The sequence below is a fragment of the Phyllobates terribilis genome, unplaced genomic scaffold, assembly GCF_046119375.1.
Source record: "Phyllobates terribilis strain yellow unplaced genomic scaffold, ASM4611937v1 Scaffold_11__3_contigs__length_659146591, whole genome shotgun sequence".
Lineage (NCBI taxonomy): Eukaryota > Metazoa > Chordata > Amphibia > Anura > Dendrobatidae > Phyllobates > Phyllobates terribilis.
In genome coordinates this window covers 613,392,926-613,410,953 of record NW_027362771.1, presented here as the reverse complement: position 1 = coordinate 613,410,953, position 18,028 = coordinate 613,392,926, and the positions used below count along the sequence as shown (strand labels likewise).

Here is an 18,028-nt window from a genome sequence, read left to right as displayed (position 1 = left end):
AGTCTCCTTCCCCTGCAGGGTGGTACAGATAGGAGGAGCTATGAGTCTCCTCCCCTGCGGGGTGATATAGATAGGAGGAGCTATGAGTCTCCTTCCCCTGCAGGGTGATACAGATAGGAAGAGGTATGAGTCTCCTCCCCCTGCAGGGTGATACAGATAGGAGGAGATATGAGTCTCCTTCCCCTGCAGGGTGGTACAGATAGAAGGAGCTATGAGTCTCCTTCCCCTGCAGGGTGGTACAGATAGGAGGAGCTATGAGTCTCCTCCCCTGCGGGGTGATACAGATAGGAGGAGCTATGAGTCTCCTCCCCCTGCAGGGTGATACAGATAGGAGGAGCTATGAGTCTCCTCCCCCTGCAGGGTGATACAGATAGGAGGAGCTATGAGTCTCCACCCCCTGCAGGGTGATACAGATAGGAGGAGCTATGAGTCTCTCCCCCTTGGGGGGTCCATTGTGGGTGATGGTGGTTGCAGTGTCATTTGCACTCTCTTTGCAGGACGTTGATGACTGTCTCATTAGACAGACGAACACTCACTTCCAATACGGCTATGAATACCTGGGGAACTCGGGCCGTCTGGTGATTACTCCGCTGACTGACAGGTACACATGCAGTACATATATACAGTACAGACCAAAAGTTTGGACACACCTTCTCATTTATAGATTTTTCTGTATTTTCTTGACTATGAAAATTGTACATTCACACTGAAGGCATCAAAACTATGAATTACCACATGTGGAAATATATACTTAACAAAAAAGTGTGAAACAACTGAAAATATGTCTTATATTCTAGGGTCTTCACAGTAGCCACCTTTTGCTTTGATGACTGCTTTGCACACTCTTGGCATTCTCTTGAGGAGCTTCAAGAGGTAGTCACCGGAAATGGTCTTCCAACAATCTTGAAGGAGTTCCCAGAGATGCTCAGCACTTGTTGGCCCTTTTGCCTTCACTCTGCGGTCCAGCTCACCCCAAACCATCTCGATTGGGTTCAGGTCTGGTGACTGTGGAGGCCAGGTCATCTGGCGTAGCACCCCATCACTCTCCTTCTTGGTCAAATAGCCCTTACACAGCCTGGAGGTGTTTGGGGTCATTGTCCTGTTGAAAAATAAATGATGGTCCAACTAAACGCAAACCGGATGGAATAGCATGCCGCTGCAAGATGCTGTGGTAGCCATGCTGGTTCAGTATGCCTTCAATTTTGAATAAATCCCCAACAGTGTCACCAGCAAAGCCCCCCCACACCATCACACCTCCTCCTCCATGCTTCACGGTGGGAACCAGGCATGTAGAGTCCATCCGTTCACCTTTTCTGCGTCGCACAAAGACACGGTGGTTGGAACCAAAGATCTCAAATTTGGACTCATCGGACCAAAGCACAGATTTCCACTGGTCTAATGTCCATTCCTTGTGTTCTTTAGCCCAAACAAGTCTCTTCTGCTTGTCGCTTGTCCTTAGCAGTGGTTTCCTAGCACCTATTTTACCATGAAGGCCTGCTGCACAAAGTCTCCTCTTAACAGTTGTTGTAGAGATGTGTCTGCTGCTAGAACTCTGTGTGGCATTGACCTGGTCTCTAATCTGAGCTGCTGTTAACCTGCGATTTCTGAGGCTGGTGACTCGGATAAACTTATCCTCAGAAGCAGAGGTGACTCTTGGTCTTCCTTTCCTGGGGCGGTCCTCATGTGAGCCAGTTTCTTTGTAGCGCTTGATGGTTTTTGCAACTGCACTTGGGGACACTTTCAAAGTTTGCCCAATTTTTCTGACTGACTGATCTTCATTTCTTAAAGTAATGATGGCCACTCGTTTTTCTTTACTTAGCTGCTTTTTTCTTGCCATAATACAAATTCTAACAGTCTATTCAGTAGGACTATCAGCTGTGTATCCACCAGACTTCTGCACAACACAACTGATGGTCCCAACCCCATTTATAAGGCAAGAAATCCCACTTATTAAACCTGACAGGGCACACCTGTGAAGTGAAGACCATTTCCGGTGACTACCTCTTGAAGCTCCTCAAGAGAATGCCAAGAGTGTGCAAAGCAGTCATCAAAGCAAAAGGTGGCTACTGTGAAGAACCTGGAATATAAGACATATTTTCAGTTGTTTCACACTTCTTTGTTAAGTATATAATTCCACATGTGTTAATTCAAAGTTTTGATGCCTTCAGTGTGAATGTACGATTTTCATAGTCATGAAAATACAGAAAAATCTTTAAATGAGAAGGTGTGTCCAAACTTTTGGTCTGTACTGTATATATATATACCGGGCTCGCCATGTGGGGATGATGTGACGCCGCCTGATACCGCCGCTCCATGACACATCTCTGTCCCTGTCGCCCTCAGGTGTTACATGACGCTCACCACTGCCCTGCACCTCCACCGGGGAGGATCTCCCAAGGGCCCAGCTGGTACCGGGAAGACTGAGACGGTGAAGGACCTGGGGAAGGCACTGGGGATGTACGTGATTGTGGTGAACTGCTCAGAGGGCCTGGACTATAAATCTATGGGGAGGATGTACTCCGGCCTGGCTCAGGTACCCACCATCGTACACCTCTCCTCCCACTCTCTAGGGTTTTAGTTTCCATCGCATCCAGAGCTGTATTGATAATTCTGCAGCAGAATTACAGATTACAGCTCTGGATGTGACCAGTTGATTCACTGATGGTCTCGTCTTTGTGTCTCTCCAGACTGGCGCTTGGGGCTGCTTTGACGAATTTAACCGCATCAACATAGAAGTCCTGTCAGTGGTCGCCCAGCAGATCCTGTCCATCCTGTCCGCCCTGTCCGCCAACCTGACCCGATTCGTATTTGAGGGAAGGGAGATCAACTTGGTTTGGTCTTGTGGCATCTTTATCACCATGAACCCAGGTATCTGCTCATCCTGAGCTTCTTGGTGCACAAATATAATGCTAGATCCACAGTAAAGACTGACACTCATCCATGAGCTGTGATGGTGGCCACTAGTGGTCATCACATGACAGTACTATCCGTCATTCCTCTCTCACAGGTTATGCCGGCCGCACTGAGCTCCCCGATAACCTCAAGTCCATGTTCAGACCCATTTCCATGGTGGTCCCGGACTCCACGCTGATCGCGGAGATCATCCTGTTTGGAGAGGGCTTTGGTAATTGTAAGGTAATGACAGGCGGCACAGCGAGACGTGCACCCGGCACCAGGGTGGCGGTGACATTTTGGTTTTGTCTGGCAGCTCCTGGCCAAGAAGGTCTACACCCTGTACTCCCTGGCCGTGCAGCAGCTCTCCAAGCAGGACCACTACGACTTCGGGCTGCGAGCTCTGACCTCACTGCTGCGGTACGCCGGGCGAAAGCGCAGGGTGCAGCCCGACCTGTCTGATGAGGAGGTGGGTGAGCGTGGCAGAGGGGCACATGGGCGCACATGGCGGGACATAACTGATAATGGGGAGGGTGTAACATCCACACATGGCGGGACATAACTGATAATGGGGAGGGTGTAACATCCACACATGGCGGGACATAACTGATAATGGGGAGGGTGTAACATCCACACATGGCGGGACATAACTGATAATGGGGAGGGTGTAACATCCACACAGGGGCAGACTTTACTGATAATGGGGAGGGTGTAACATCCACACATGGCGGGACATAACTGATAATGGGGAGGGTGTAGCATCCACACATGGCGGGACATAACTGATAATGGGGAGGGTGTAACATCCACACATGGCGGGACATAACTGATAATGGGGAGGGTGTAACATGGGCACATGCAGCCTCACATCCACACAAGGCCGGACATTACTGATAATGGGGAGGGTGTAACATGGGCACATGCAGCCTCACATCCACACAGGGCCGGACATTACTGATAATGGGGAGGGTGTAACATGGGCACATGCAGCCTCACATCCACACATGGCGGGACATAACTGATAATGGGGAGGGTGTAACATGGGCACATGCAGCCTCACATCCACACATGGTGGGACATAACTGATAATGGGGAGGGTGTAACATGGGCACATGCAGCCTCACATCCACACAGGGCCGGACATTACTGATAATGGGGAGGGTGTAACATGGGCACATGCAGCCTCACATCCACACAGGGCCGGACATTACTGATAATGGGGAGGGTGTAACATGGGCACATGCAGCCTCACATCCACACAGGACCCAGACTTTACTGATAATGGGGAGGGTGTAACATGGGCACATGCAGCCTCACATCCTCACAGGGCTGGACATTACTGATAATGGGGAGGGTTTAACATGGGCACATGCAGCCTCACATCCACACAGGGCCGGACTTTACTGATAATGGGGAGGGTGTAACATGGGCACATGCAGCCTCACATCCACACAGGGCCGGACATTACTGATAATGGGGAAGGTGTAACATGGGCACATGCAGCCTCACATCCACACAGGGCCGGACTTTACTGATAATGGGGAGGGTGTAACATGGGCACATGCAGCCTCACATCCACACAGGACCCAGACTTTACTGATAATGGGGAGGGTGTAACATGGGTACATGCAGCCTCACATCCACACAGGGCCGGACTTTACTGATAATAGGGAGGGTGTAATATGGGCACATGCAGCCTCACATCCACACAGGGCCGGACATTACTGATAATGGGGAGGGTGTAACATGGGCACATGCAGCCTCACATCTACACAGGGCCGGACTTTACTGATAATGGGGAGGGTGTAACATGGGCACATGCAGCCTCACATCCACACAGGGCCGGACATTACTGATAATGGGGAGGGTGTAACATGGGCACATGCAGCCTCACATCCACACAGGGCCGGACATTACTGATAATGGGGAGGGTGTAACATGGGCACATGCAGCCTCACATCTACACAGGGCCGGACTTTACTGATAATGGGGAGGGTGTAACATGGGTACATGCAGCCTCACATCCACACAGGGCCGGACTTTACTGATAATGGGGAGGGTGTAACATGGGCACATGCAGCCTCACATCCACACAGGGCCGGACATAACTGATAATGGGGAGGGTGTAACATGGGCACATGCAGCCTCACATCCACACAGGGCCAGACTTTACTGATAATGGGGAGGTTGTAACATGGGCACATGCAGCCTCACATCCACACAGGGCTGGACTTTACTGATAATGGGGAGGGTGTAATATGGGCACATGCAGCCTCACGTTTACATGTCACAGGACTTGTGTGATGAGGAGGTGGGTGAAGGTGGCAGAGGGTCAGATGGGCACATGCCGCCTCCCGTTCACAGTGGTCCTGTCTTAATTCCCATCCTCAGATCCTACTGATGTCCATGAAGGATATGAACATCGCCAAGCTGACCTCTGTCGACCTTCCCCTGTTTAACGGGATCATGCAGGACTTGTTCCCTGGCATTGACACTCCGCCTGTGGATTATGGAAAGGTGGGTTCAGCAAGTAAAGTCTTTTACTCTGGTATCTGATGATCTGAGCAGATGAGCCCACCCGGCATTCCTGGCAAGTAATGTCCACAGGGGCCGAAAGCTCCAACTAAAGCGGTGACCATTAGAGGACAAAGACTCCTGTGGATGGCAGAGACCCTGCCAGCAGATGTATGGTTAACAGCGCCACCGCTCCATAGAATCCTAGAATGTTGGAGTTGGAGGGGACCTCCAGGGTCTTCATGTCCACCCCCTGCTCAATGCAGGAGTCACTAAATCATCTCAGACAGATGTCTGTCCAGCCTCTGTGTGAAGACGTCCATTGAAGGAGAACTCGCCACCTCTCGTGGCCGCCTGTTCCACTCATTGATCTCCTCACTGTCAAAAAGTGTTTTCTGTTAATCTTTATCTTCTCCCTTTCAGTTTCATCCCATTGCTTCTCGTGTTTCTATGTGCAAATCAGAATAAGGATGATCCTTCTACAGTGTGATATCTCTTCAGATATTTGTAGACAGCTATTAAGTCTCCTCTTAGCCTTTTTTTTTGCAAGCTAAACATTCCCAGCGCCTTTAACCTTTCCTTGTAAGACATAGTTTGCAGACCAGTCACCATTCTGGTCGCTCTTCTCTGAACTTGCTCCAGTTTTTCAAGGTCTTTTTTAAGATGTGGTGCCAAGAACTGGACACAGTATTCCAGATGAGGTCTGACCAAGGAGGAGTAGAGGGGGATAATGACTTCACGTGATCTAGACTCTATGCTTCTCCTAATACATCCCAGAACTGTGTTTGCCTTTTTTGCTGCTGCATCACACTGTTGACTCCTGTGCAGTCTGTGATCTATTAGTTTACACAAGTCTTTTTCACACGTGCTGTCGCTTAGCTCTATTCCTCCCATTCTGTAGATGTCATTTTTGTTTTTCTTGCCCAGATGTAGGACTTTGCATTTCTCCTTGTTAAATCCTATTCTATTAGTCGCTGCCCAGTGTTCAGGCTTATTTAGATCCTTCTGAATCCTTTCTCTCTCTTCTCTAGTGTTAGCTATCCCTCCTCACTTTTCATGGTCCGCAAACTTGATTAGTTTACCTTCAGTCCCCTCATCTAGATCATTTATAAAAATGTTGAACACTGGGGCCAGGACAGAGCCTTGTGGTACCCCACTAGAAACACTCTTCCAATTGGATGTGCAACCATTTATTACCACTCTGTGAGTACAATCACTGAGCCAGTTATCCACTCACATCCAAAGCTGTAATCCCACATGGAGGGAGACGTTTCCTATAACCGTTGTTCTCCCCCAGGGCACCATACGGGGCAACAGAGAGGACTAACAGGAAAGCTTTGGGTGTGACTGGAGTATAACACAGGTGATAGATATGTAGTGCTCCTCAGCTGCTGGATGTTATCACACAGCTCTGGTCTGTAATATAGCGTTACTGATGGGGGGCATGCGGGGGGGGCACATTAATGCCGTGCAGCTGGCAGCTGTTGTGCTGCTCTTGTAATTTAGTAAATCTACCTGCACCCTCAGCTCCGGGAACAGATTGAACGAGAACTCCGACTCTCCGGCCTGCAAGTTACGCCGTTCACCGTCACCAAAGTCATCCAGCTTTACGAAACCAAGACCTCGCGCCACTCCTGCATGATCGTGGGGAGGACATGCAGCGGGAAGACCACCACGTGGCGCTGCCTTCAGGCAGCTGTGTCTGCGCTGCACCGCAGTGGGGATACTAACTACAACCTTGTGCGGGTGAGAGAACAGTGGTGGTAGTCATTACCTGTCTTCCTGTGGCTGGGGTCATCCTGAGCAGAGCTCCCCCCCCCCCCAGGAGGAGCAGGGTGACCTGATGGGGGGGGGGTGCAAACGTTCCCCTGCCCCCCGGTCATCTGTCCGTGTTCATGCTGGATACAATTATCTCCCATGCACAGGATTTCTCCCTGAATCCCAAGGCCGTGTCTCTGGGGGAGCTGTACGGGGAGTACGAGCTGACAACCAACGAGTGGACAGACGGCATTCTCTCCAGTCTCATGAGGACGGCGTGCGCAGGTGCCATGACATATACATTACACATCTATAGGGGGTGATATGGCCACTGCCAGTAATGGCTAAGCAGCGGCTGTACAGTACGAGGAGTGTGTGAGCGGGGGGCCGTATAGTATGAGGAGCGTGTGAGCGAGGGTCATACAGTATGAGGAGCGTGTGAGCGAGGGTCGTACAGTACGAGGAGCGTGTGAGCGAGGGCCGTACAGTATGAGGAGTGTGTGAGCGAGGGTCGTACTGTACGAGGAGTGTGTGAGCGAGGGCCGTACAGTACGAGGAGTGTGTAAGCGAGGGCTGTACAGTACGAGGAGTGTGTGAGCGAGGGCCGTACAGTACGAGGAGCGTGTGAGCGAGGGCCGTACAGTATGAGGAGTGTGTGAGTGTGGGGGTCGTGATGACATTCCACTCGTCCTCCAGTCACTCCAAATTCAAACTATGAGCATGGGTCAACCATTCAAAGAATGAGTCAGACAACAAGCTGGTTCAAACTCAGAGCATGCTCAGAAGACTACTACAGACAACGTTCTCAGCAATGTTCTGCGTTTATTCCTACATACACAAAACTAAATACACTACATAATGGGGAGGGGAAAGGGGTTGTCCGGGGCGGGGTAAGCCATGAAAGTCCAGTGTCTGGCCACTCCTGATTGGTCCACATCTCCTTATCTCAGTCTCTGGGCAGATATTGCAGCCGTCAGCTTATAATCTTGTTTCGTTTCTCTGAAATAAGTCTTGGCAACACTGGAACTGTCTTAGTTTAAGTTTCGATTTGAGTATTACGTAGCAAGGAAAGCTTATTGTTATATGACACAAAATGGTGGTTAGTACATTAGCAAAAAAGCATATAAAAGTTACAAATATATATATTCTCTTTTACCCTGACATTCCCCCCTAAACACTAAGCTTTCCTTTGCTTCGGGGCCTTTGAGACTGTCCATGTGTGGGGAGAGGGGAGGTGGATTTCTTCACCCAATCATCTTAGAAGCTGCCCCCTTATGGGATGCCCCCAGACAATCGAGCCCTATCCTGAATGACACATGGAGTTCTCCCAACTGATCCTAAACTGAATCTTTCAATTGGACTTTATCATGGGGGGGGTCTGGTCAGGCTTGTTCAAAGGAGTATATTTCTCTATATAAGGGGACTATGCAGCACAGGACCACCAGGCCCAATACTAGTAGGCCTCCCATTACTAGACAAACTTGTTGGAGGAATCCCTTGAGCCCTCCCAACCAACTTGAGAAGAAGGAGATATCTACCCCTGTGTGGTAGCTGTCCACCCTGGGACAGACAGTAAACATATGGAAAGGATATAGAAGAAGGTAGTCATCTTTTATAGACTCGTTCTGTCTCTCTTGCAGTGGGAGGCGTGAATCCAGGTGCTCTTGCCCTCAAGCTTCAGAGCCGTCGGGGTGGTGAGAAGCACAGTGTACGGTCCCTCGAACCGCGGCTGGAGGCAGTCTTTCCGGACAAACTTCTTCACATACACTAGATCGCCTGGGATGAAATCATGTACTGCATCACCTGTAGATTCTGGGAGAGAAGCAGATACTGGAGAGCGGGTGTTAGTCAATTCTCTAGACAAGGCAATCACAAATTTTACCACTCTATCATGTGTTTCAGACAACTCTTGGGGCCTAATCTCTCCTATCTTGGGTGGGGTCCCAAACAAAATTTTATAGGGAGTCAGCCCATGTTTGGCCTGAGGAGTGTGTGTGATATGATACAATACTATAGGGAGTAGGTCGGGCCAGGGGAGGGGATGATCTTAGGTCATTTTCAAGAGCTGGGTCTTGAGTGTGGAATTCATTCTCTCCACTTTGCCTGAACTGGCAGGATGGTATGGAGTGTGGAGGCCCAAATCTGTTCCCAACATGTTCCAGAGTTCTTCGTAGATATTTGCTGTGAAAGCTGGTCCTTGATCCGATTCTATGACTTGGGGAAACTCCAAATCTGCAGGCAATTTCGGTGATCAGTTTCTTGGCTGTGACTTTAGCAGTCATGTTGACAACCGGGTAGGCCTCGGGCCAGGCTGAGAACATATCCACGGCTACCAAAACGTACTCCTATTTTCCTGCTTTAGGCATTTGGATATGGTCGACTTGTATTCTCTGCCAAGGGTAGTCTGGTTTAGCCAGATGTTGAAGAGGGACCCGTGCCATACACGTTGGGTTGCAGGTAGCGCAGACAGAGCAGGATTTTGAGTACGCAGTCACAGTGGAAGAGATTCCGGGTGCAAAGTACAGTTTCTTGATACATGCCAAAGCTTGATTCTTTCCTCTGTGTGTAGGCCCGTGAGCCCATGCTGCCACAGCTGAGTACATGCGTCTAGGCAAGCAAGGCTTCCCATCCACTTGGTAAAGAGTCGAGTTGACCTTTGAATCTTTGCAACCTGCCAGCACAGCTCCTGCCGCTTTCCATTGCTTGACTTCTTCCGTGGGGGGTCTTCCTTTGTTCCTCACACAATTTTTCTTTAGGCATCCTGTCCCCCCTGGATTCCACTCGTGTCTCCGCTGGACTTGTATGGTCTTCCGCCGGCTGTTCCTTGGCTCTTGCTCTAGTGAGCGCCACAGCTACGGTTTGCAGAGTCTCTCCCATCTCTTCTTCCTTTTCCTGCCACTTTGATGACACATTCTCCACTGCTGCAGTCTTGGCTGCTTGGTCAGCTAGGTGGTTGCCCCTGGCTTCTCTGGATTCTAGTCTTCCATGAGCCTTGACCTTGATAACAGCAACCTGAATGGGTAGTTCCAGGGCCTTCATTAGGGCCTTAATCCATGAGACATGTTTCACTGGTGTACCTGCAGCTGTGATGAATCCTCTAGACTTCCACAAGAGTCCAGAATCATTGCAAATTCCATGTCCATACCTGGAATCGGTATATACATATTCGCCTTTGTTCCTGCTGCCAGGTGGCAGGCCTCTGTGAGAGCCACAAGTTCAGCTTCTTGTGCAGACATGTATGGTGGTAGAGCTTCAGCCTTGAGGACTGTTAGGTCCGTTGTGACAGCATATCCCGTGTGGAACTTCCCTTGAGGGTCTGCGAAACGGGATCCATCAGTCCATAGGTGCAAGGCAGGGTCTGCGAGCGGATGTGCCACCATATTCTCTGGAGCAGAAGTCTCTTCCTGCAAAATTTTTATACAATCATGAGGTTCCACCAATGGATCTTCACCCTCTTCACCTTCCCCCCTAGAAGGTGGAAGCAAAGTGGCAGGATTGATAGTCAGACATCTGGTAAATGTTATATTGGAGGGCAACAATAGGGAACACTGCAGCCGCAGGTGTCTTTGGTTGGTGAGATGTTTCGGAGATGTTTGTTGCAGAACAGCTGAGAGATCATGGCCAAGGACGATATCAGCTGACTTGTCAAGGAGAATGTGAGCAGCGTGGACCGCCTTAAGGCACATGGGGGCAGTTCGGGCGACAGGGTCCAGGCGGGCTGAGTAGTAGCCCAAAGGCCGATACTTATGATCATAGCGTTGTGCTAGAACTCCAGAGGCATGACCTTCCGATTTCGAGACAAAAAAGTGAAATGGCTGAGTATAGTCTGGTAAGCCCAAGGCCGGGGCAGAGACAACAGCCTGTTTAAGACGGTCAAAACATAGTCTGTGTTGATGAGAAACACGTGGATCTTCAGCATGAAGCCAAACTGAGCCTTCATTCTTGAGACAGTCGTACAGAGGTTGCATGAGCTTTGAGGCATCAGGGATCCATTGCCTGCAGTAAGTGATGAGGCCAAGGAAAGTCTGCATAGCGGAGTAGGTGGTTGGGAAGGTGATATCCATGATGGCTTGTTTTCTTTCTTCAGTCAGATGTCTAGCACCTTGTGATATACAATGTCCGAGGAAAATGACCTTGGGCAGACACCATTGGACTTCGCCTTTCGAGACTTTACAGTTAGCTGAGTGAAGAAACCAGAGAAGGGATGCTGACATCTCTGGCAAATTTTCTTCAGTGCCACAGAGTAAAAGATCATCCACATACTGTAGAAGGGTGACCTGAGGGTTCTCTTGAACCCATGGCTCCAGAATAGACTTCATAGAATGAGTGAATTGGTTAGGAGAGTTCTGGGCTCCTTGTGGAGTCCTGGTCCATGTAAGCTGTGCTCCTTGAAAGGTGAAGGCAGAAAGAAACCACGAATCTTCATGTAAGGGTATACTGAAAAAGGCGTTGGCCAGATCTAACACCGTAAACAAAGTGGCCGTTGGAGGCAGCTGAGACAAGAGGGTGTTTGGGTTGGGTACCACTGGAGTTTCTAAAATGGTAGCTGCATTGACGGCTCTGAGATCCTGAACCAACCGGTATCTTGGAGGCTCTCCCGGAGCGGTTTTCTTTTTTACAGGAAAGAGGGGTGTATTGCATGGAGATACACATCTGACAAGGACTCCTGATTCCAGGAGGGAAGCGACTTGGGTACTCAAGCTTTGTTCTTGTGCAGCCTTGAGGGGGTATTGTGGCAACCGTGGGTACCTGTGTCCAGGCTTGAGGTGTACCTGGACCGGGGGAACCTGCAGGAGGCCAACGTCCTCTGGCCCGCTGGACCACAGAGAGTGAGGGAACTGTGAGGTTGTATGGTCATCATCATGAGAGGGAAGGCTTTAAGAACACCGCGGTCTTCAGTCCCTTGTTTGGAATGAGGGTCCCGCAAAAGAAGCTCCATACCATGGTTTCCGAAGGTAATTGTTGCCTTCATCCGCTCTAAGAGATCGGCTCCCAACAGGTTGACAGGGCAAGTTTCAGAGACCAAGAATCTTGTGAGTACTCCGGTGAACGGTCCTGCAGACACAGGGACTGTGAGTGGAGAAGAAATATGTTGGCCTTCTACCCCAGCACAGGTGAGGGTATCCGGTGATAGGGATACAGAAGGAGGGAGCTGTGCAGAGGAAATGACAGATGTGGCCGCCCCAGTGTCCACCTGTAACTCCAGTGGTTGATGGTCCACCTGTAAAGTGACAGTCTCTGAGGATGTGGTCAAGGCTACCACACTCCCAACACAACATTCATCCTTCAGAATCACGAGATTGTCTTCTGTTTCTAGATGATCCCTTGTCATCTCTTCTGTCTTGTTTTCTATATGTGGGAGGAGTATCATCACCTGTGCCTTTAACCATTACCCACTTGATTCCATGTTGGTTGCCAGGGGGTGGGTAGCTTTCTTGAGCTTGATATAGCATGGCAGGTGCGGCTTTCTTCTTTGGCTTAGTATCTTTTTCCATTTTTAGCATTGATTTTTGGAAAGCTTTAACGATGTCCACCGCGTCGTTGAAAGAAGAAGAACGAATCTCGGGCCGTACTCTCAGGACTTCATCTCTGAGAGCGTCTTGTAGGCCATCTACTAGGGCCTGAACCAACAGGGCAGCCTGCGTCCTGACGTGAAGACTGTATCCGAGATCCTCAAAATGCATGCTGAGTCTTGCAGCATATTTTTCCACAGATTCATCAGGGTTTTGTTGAACATCTTGTACAGACCCAGCTTGATCTGACAAGCGATCCTGAGCCCAGGCTTTTAACTGTTTCATGTATTCTAGGCCGGATTCATACGTACTAAGGGGTCCTGCTTTTGTGGAAACCATGGCCTTTTGAAAGCTCTCCGTTTTCGGCTAAGTGAGCCTGGCATTCTGCAGCCAGAGTAGAACCAACAGCAAGGGAAATTTTGCGAGCCAATCCTCCAACATGGCTCATACAGGTGTTTGCAGGGTTGACTATGGCCCCCACCCGATGTGTAAGGATGTCACCATAGCCTATTGACAGAGTGACAGGGCGTCCCGATGGGTCTACTAGATTACGGGAGCGGCAGGGGTCCCAGACTTCTGAGGGGCTGAGGGGTGGTGCTCTTTCAGCAGTTGCTTGGAGCAAGGGCCGGAGTACGGGTAATGGATATGGGGTGGAGGATGCCATAGGAGACGTATGGGGTAAAGGAGGGGGGGGGGGGCTGGAGTATCTTGAGCCCATCCCTCATCTGGCTCCGTATCGTCTTGAGTAACAGTATGTTGGCGGAGGGAGAGCAGTCTGGCCTGAAATTCTGGGGAGTTGAGGAGGATATCCCCAGGGTTGTGGGTGACTCCCATAGGAAACAGGGGAAGCGTCTCAGCATCGTGGACTGGAGCAGAGGGTGTCACATTAGTTTCAGATGGGTGCTCTGGGACTGCGGGCTTTTCCACCTGTGCTGGTGGCTGGTAATATGCACCGGACGGATCTAGTAGTGGATATAGGCCGGATTGGGGCTTTCCGGGCCTCCCACAACAAGTAAGAGGTGTAGCAAGATGGCCGTTGGAGGGAGGAGGTGGGAGTGGGGGTGGGATTATTCTTGGGGGCAGGCTGGGCATCGTGCCATGGGCGGCCCGCCCAGAGTGGGTTTTACTCTCCACACACCCGACACGTCCACCCCTCCGGTAATTTGGCGTCGGCGCCATTATAGGGTGGTGACTGAGGGCTCAGTGTAGTGACAGGCATCAAAGGTGCAACGGCCATTTTGGGGGCACATAACAAATCACATTCTGCAGCTTTCATGTATCCGAACAAAGGCTCGGCATTCTCTGTTCCCCCCTGCACCATCTACTCTAAGATGTGCTTGAGTCTGGTGCAAAAATCCTCACCCAACTTTCCCAACTTCTGTATCACACATTCTTTCTACACTGAAAACTAAAGCCTGCCTGTACTGGATAAGCTTATCATGTTATACAAATTCCTAACATTCTTCTTGCCTTCTTGCCTTCCCGTAACTCCACTAATTGGCTTAACTCCTACAGCAGCATTCCACAACTTACGAGATCTTTCAAATTTAAATATACACAACATTTTCTTATAGAATGCAATGATCTGTCGCGACTCAGATCACTGGTGCAGTCTACAGGTCGCCACTCCTCAGCGTAGAGTACTCCTCAATACACTGATAAGACAGAGAGTACACCTCGATCCGTCCCTTCCCTAACCTTGAATGGCGACTTTACAGTACGACTCACCACGGCACCCTGACTGACAGCAGAACCCCTCCTTATGAGGTTTCTCTGTATAAGACGAAGAGTACACCTCAATTCGTCACAGACCCTTACAGCAGAACCCCTCCTTATGAGGTTTCTCTGTATAAGACGAAGAGTACACCTCAATTCGTCTTCCTTCCTACTACGGCACCACCCGTCAGTGTAGAGTACTCCTCAATACACTGTTTCCTAACCTTGACTTTACAGCAGTCTCTGTGTTAGACGAAGAGTACTCCTCAATTCGTCACAGATTCTGACAGCACAACACCTCCTTTACACTACAATTCAGGAATGCTTCGAAACTTCGACTATCAGTTACGGGAGGCAGCTATCTAAGAAAAGTACAGTGACCGGGGGAGGAGGAGCTGGTGTGCACACGAGCACGCGCAGGCATGCGACGTCACTCGTTTTAACACTTGCTGGTTCAGGACGCGGTGCGGGACGCCCAAGGTCTCACCACTCGACCGGTCACCCACCCAGATCCAACCTGACAATCCCACAGGAACCGCTGCGGCTGACACACAGGCAAGTGAGACATATAAAATACATCTCAACTTACCGTGTTCGATGGAGGTTGATCAGGCCTCAAATTCAGCCACCGCGGTCACCACCAGGGAAGTCAGCAATATGGGTCCGGGAGGGCGGCGTACCGCTAGCCACGCCCCACGTTGGGCGCCATTTGTGGGGGTCGTGATGACATTCCACTCGTCCTCCAGTCACTCCAAATTCAAACTATGAGCATGGGTCAACCATTCAAAGAATGAGTCAGACAACAAGCTGGTTCAAACTCAGAGCATGCTCAGAAGGCCACTACAGACAACGTCCTCAGCAATGTTCTGAATTTATTTTTTACATGCACAAATCTAAATACACTACATAATGGGAGGGGAAAGGGGTTGTCCGGAGCGGGGTAAGCCATGAAAGTCCAGTGTCTGGCCACTCCTGATTGGTCCACATCTCCTTATCTCAGTCTCTGGGCAGATATTGCAGCCGTCAGCTTATAATCTTGTTTCGTTTCTCTGAAATAAGTCTTGGCAACACTGGAACTGTATTAGTTTAAGTTTCGATTTGAGTATTACGTAGCAAGGAAAGCTTATTGTTATATGACACAAAATGGTGGTTAGTACATTAGCAAAAAAGCGTATAAAAATTACAAAAAATATAAAAGTTACAAATATATATATTCTCTTTTACCCCGACATTAGCGAGGGTCGTACTGTATGAGGAGTGTGTGAGCGAGGGCCGTACAGTACGAGGAGTGTGTAAGCGAGGGCCGTACAGTACGAGGAGTGTGTGAGCGAGGGCCGTACAGTACGAGGAGTGTGTAAGCGAGGGCCGTACAGTACGAGGAGTGTGTGAGCGAGGGCCGTACAGTACGAGGAGTGTGTAAGCGAGGGCCTTACAGTACGAGGAGTGTGTAAGCGAGGGCCGTACAGTACGAGGAGTGTGTGAGCGAGGGCCGTACAGTACGAGGAGTGTGTAAGCGAGGGCCGTACAGTACGAGGAGTGTGTGAGCGAGGGCCGTACAGTACGAGGAGTGTGTAAGCGAGGGCCTTACAGTACGAGGAGTGTGTGAGCGAGGGCCGTACAGTACGAGGAGTGTGTGAGCGAGGGCCGTACAGTACGAGGAGTGTGTAAGCGAGGGCCTTACAGTACGAGGAGTGTGTGAGCGAGGGCCGTACAGTACGAGGAGTGTGTAAGCGAGGGCCTTACAGTACAAGGAGTGTGTGAGCAGGGGGCCTTACAGTACAAGGAGTGTGTGAGTGGGGCCTTACAGTACAAGGAGTGTGTGAGTGGGGCCTTACAGTACGAGGAGTGTGTGAGCGAGGGCCGTACAGTACGAGGAGTGTGTGAGCGGGGGCCATACAGTACGAGGAGTGTGTGAGCGAGGGCCTTACAGTACGAGGAGTGTGTGAGCGAGGGCCGTACAGTACGAGGAGTGTGTGAGCGAGGGCCGTACAGTACGAGGAGTGTGTGAGCGAGGGCCTTACAGTACGAGGAGTGTGTGAGCGAGGGTCGTACAGTACGAGGAGTGTGTGAGCGAGGGTCGTACAGTACGAGGAGTGTGTGAGCGAGGGCCTTACAGTACGAGGAGTGTGTGAGCGAGGGCCTTACTGTACGAGGAGTGTGTGAGCGAGGGTCGTACAGTACGAGGAGTGTGTGAGCGAGGGTCGTACAGTACGAGGAGCGTGTGAGCGAGGGCCGTACAGTACGAGGAGTGTGTGAGCGAGGGCCTTACAGTACGAGGAGTGTGTGAGCGAGGGCCGTACAGTACGAGGAGTGTATGAGCGAGGGCCGTACAGTACGAGGAGTGTGTGAGCGAGGGCCTTACAGTACGAGGAGTGTGTGAGCGAGGGCCTTACTGTACGAGGAGTGTGTGAGCGAGGGTCGTACAGTACGAGGAGTGTGTGAGCGAGGGTCGTACAGTACGAGGAGCGTGTGAGCGAGGGTCGTACGGTACGAGGAGCGTGTGAGCGAGGGCCGTACGGTACGAGGAGCGTGTGAGCGAGGGCCGTACGGTATGAGGAGCGTGTGAGCGAGGGCCGTACGGTACGAGGAGTGTGTGAGCGAGGGTCGTACAGTACGAGGAGCGTGTGAGCGAGGGCCGTACAGTACGAGGAGCGTGTGAGCGAGGGTCGTACAGTACGAGGAGCGTGTGAGCGGGGGCCGTACTGTACGAGGAGCGTGTGAGCGGGGGCCGTACTGTACGAGGAGCGTGTGAGCGGGGGCCGTACTGTACGAGGAGCGTGTGAGCGGGGGCCGTACTGTACGAGGAGCGTGTGAGCGGGGGCCGTACTGTACGAGGAGCGTGTGAGCGGGGGCCGTACTGTACGAGGGGTGTGTGAGCGGGGGCCGTACTGTACGAGGGGTGTGTGAGCGGGGGCCGTACGGTACGAGGGGTGTGTGAGCGGGGGCCGTACGGTACGAGGAGCGTGTGAGCGAGGGCCGTACTGTATGAGTGTGTGAGCGAGGGCCGTACTGTACGAGGAGTGTGTGAGCGGGGGCCGTACAGTACGAGGAGTGTGTGAGCGGGGGGCCGTACAGTACGAGGAGTGTGTGAGCGGGGGCCGTACAGTACGAGGAGTGTGTGAGCGGGGGCCATACTGTACGAGTGTGTGAGCGGGGGCCGTACAGTACGAGGAGTGTGTGAGCTGGGGGCCGTACAGTACGAGTGTGTGAGCGGGGGGCCGTACAGTACGAGTGTGTGAGCACACACAGAGGCGATGGACATGGGAGGTATCACGTACACGGAGGACAGATGGTGGCGCTCTATACAAAGGCATACAATGTGGCACGCTATATACCGAGAGGACAGACGTGGGAGGTCTCATGTACTCAGGGGACAGATGGTGGCGCTCTACACAGAGGCACACTATGTGGCACGCTATATACCGAGAGGACAGACGTGGGAGGTCTCATGTACTCAGGGGACAGATGGTGGCGCTCTATACAGAGGCACACTATGTGGCACGCTATATACCGAGAGGACAGACGTGGGAGGTCTCATGTACTCCTAGGACAGATGGTGGCGCTCTACACAGAGGCACACTATGTGGCACGCTATATACCGAGAGGACAGACGTGGGAGGTCTCATGTACTCAGA

General features: G+C 51.2%; 1 protein-coding gene across 2 annotated transcripts in view; it reads left to right on the top strand.

The window, feature by feature from the left end:
* The window catches only part of DNAH2 (dynein axonemal heavy chain 2), a 168,760-nt gene that overhangs the window by 86,285 nt on the left and 64,447 nt on the right, over positions 1-18,028 (top strand). For both annotated transcript variants that reach the window (XM_073654473.1, XM_073654474.1), the window contains exons 36-43: positions 498-601; positions 2,344-2,533; positions 2,688-2,868; positions 3,008-3,135; positions 3,209-3,361; positions 5,284-5,409; positions 6,934-7,152; positions 7,332-7,449. In XM_073654473.1, the coding sequence (XP_073510574.1) occupies positions 498-601; positions 2,344-2,533; positions 2,688-2,868; positions 3,008-3,135; positions 3,209-3,361; positions 5,284-5,409; positions 6,934-7,152; positions 7,332-7,449 (1,219 nt within the window). The remainder of the gene's footprint in view (positions 1-497; positions 602-2,343; positions 2,534-2,687; positions 2,869-3,007; positions 3,136-3,208; positions 3,362-5,283; positions 5,410-6,933; positions 7,153-7,331; positions 7,450-18,028) is intronic.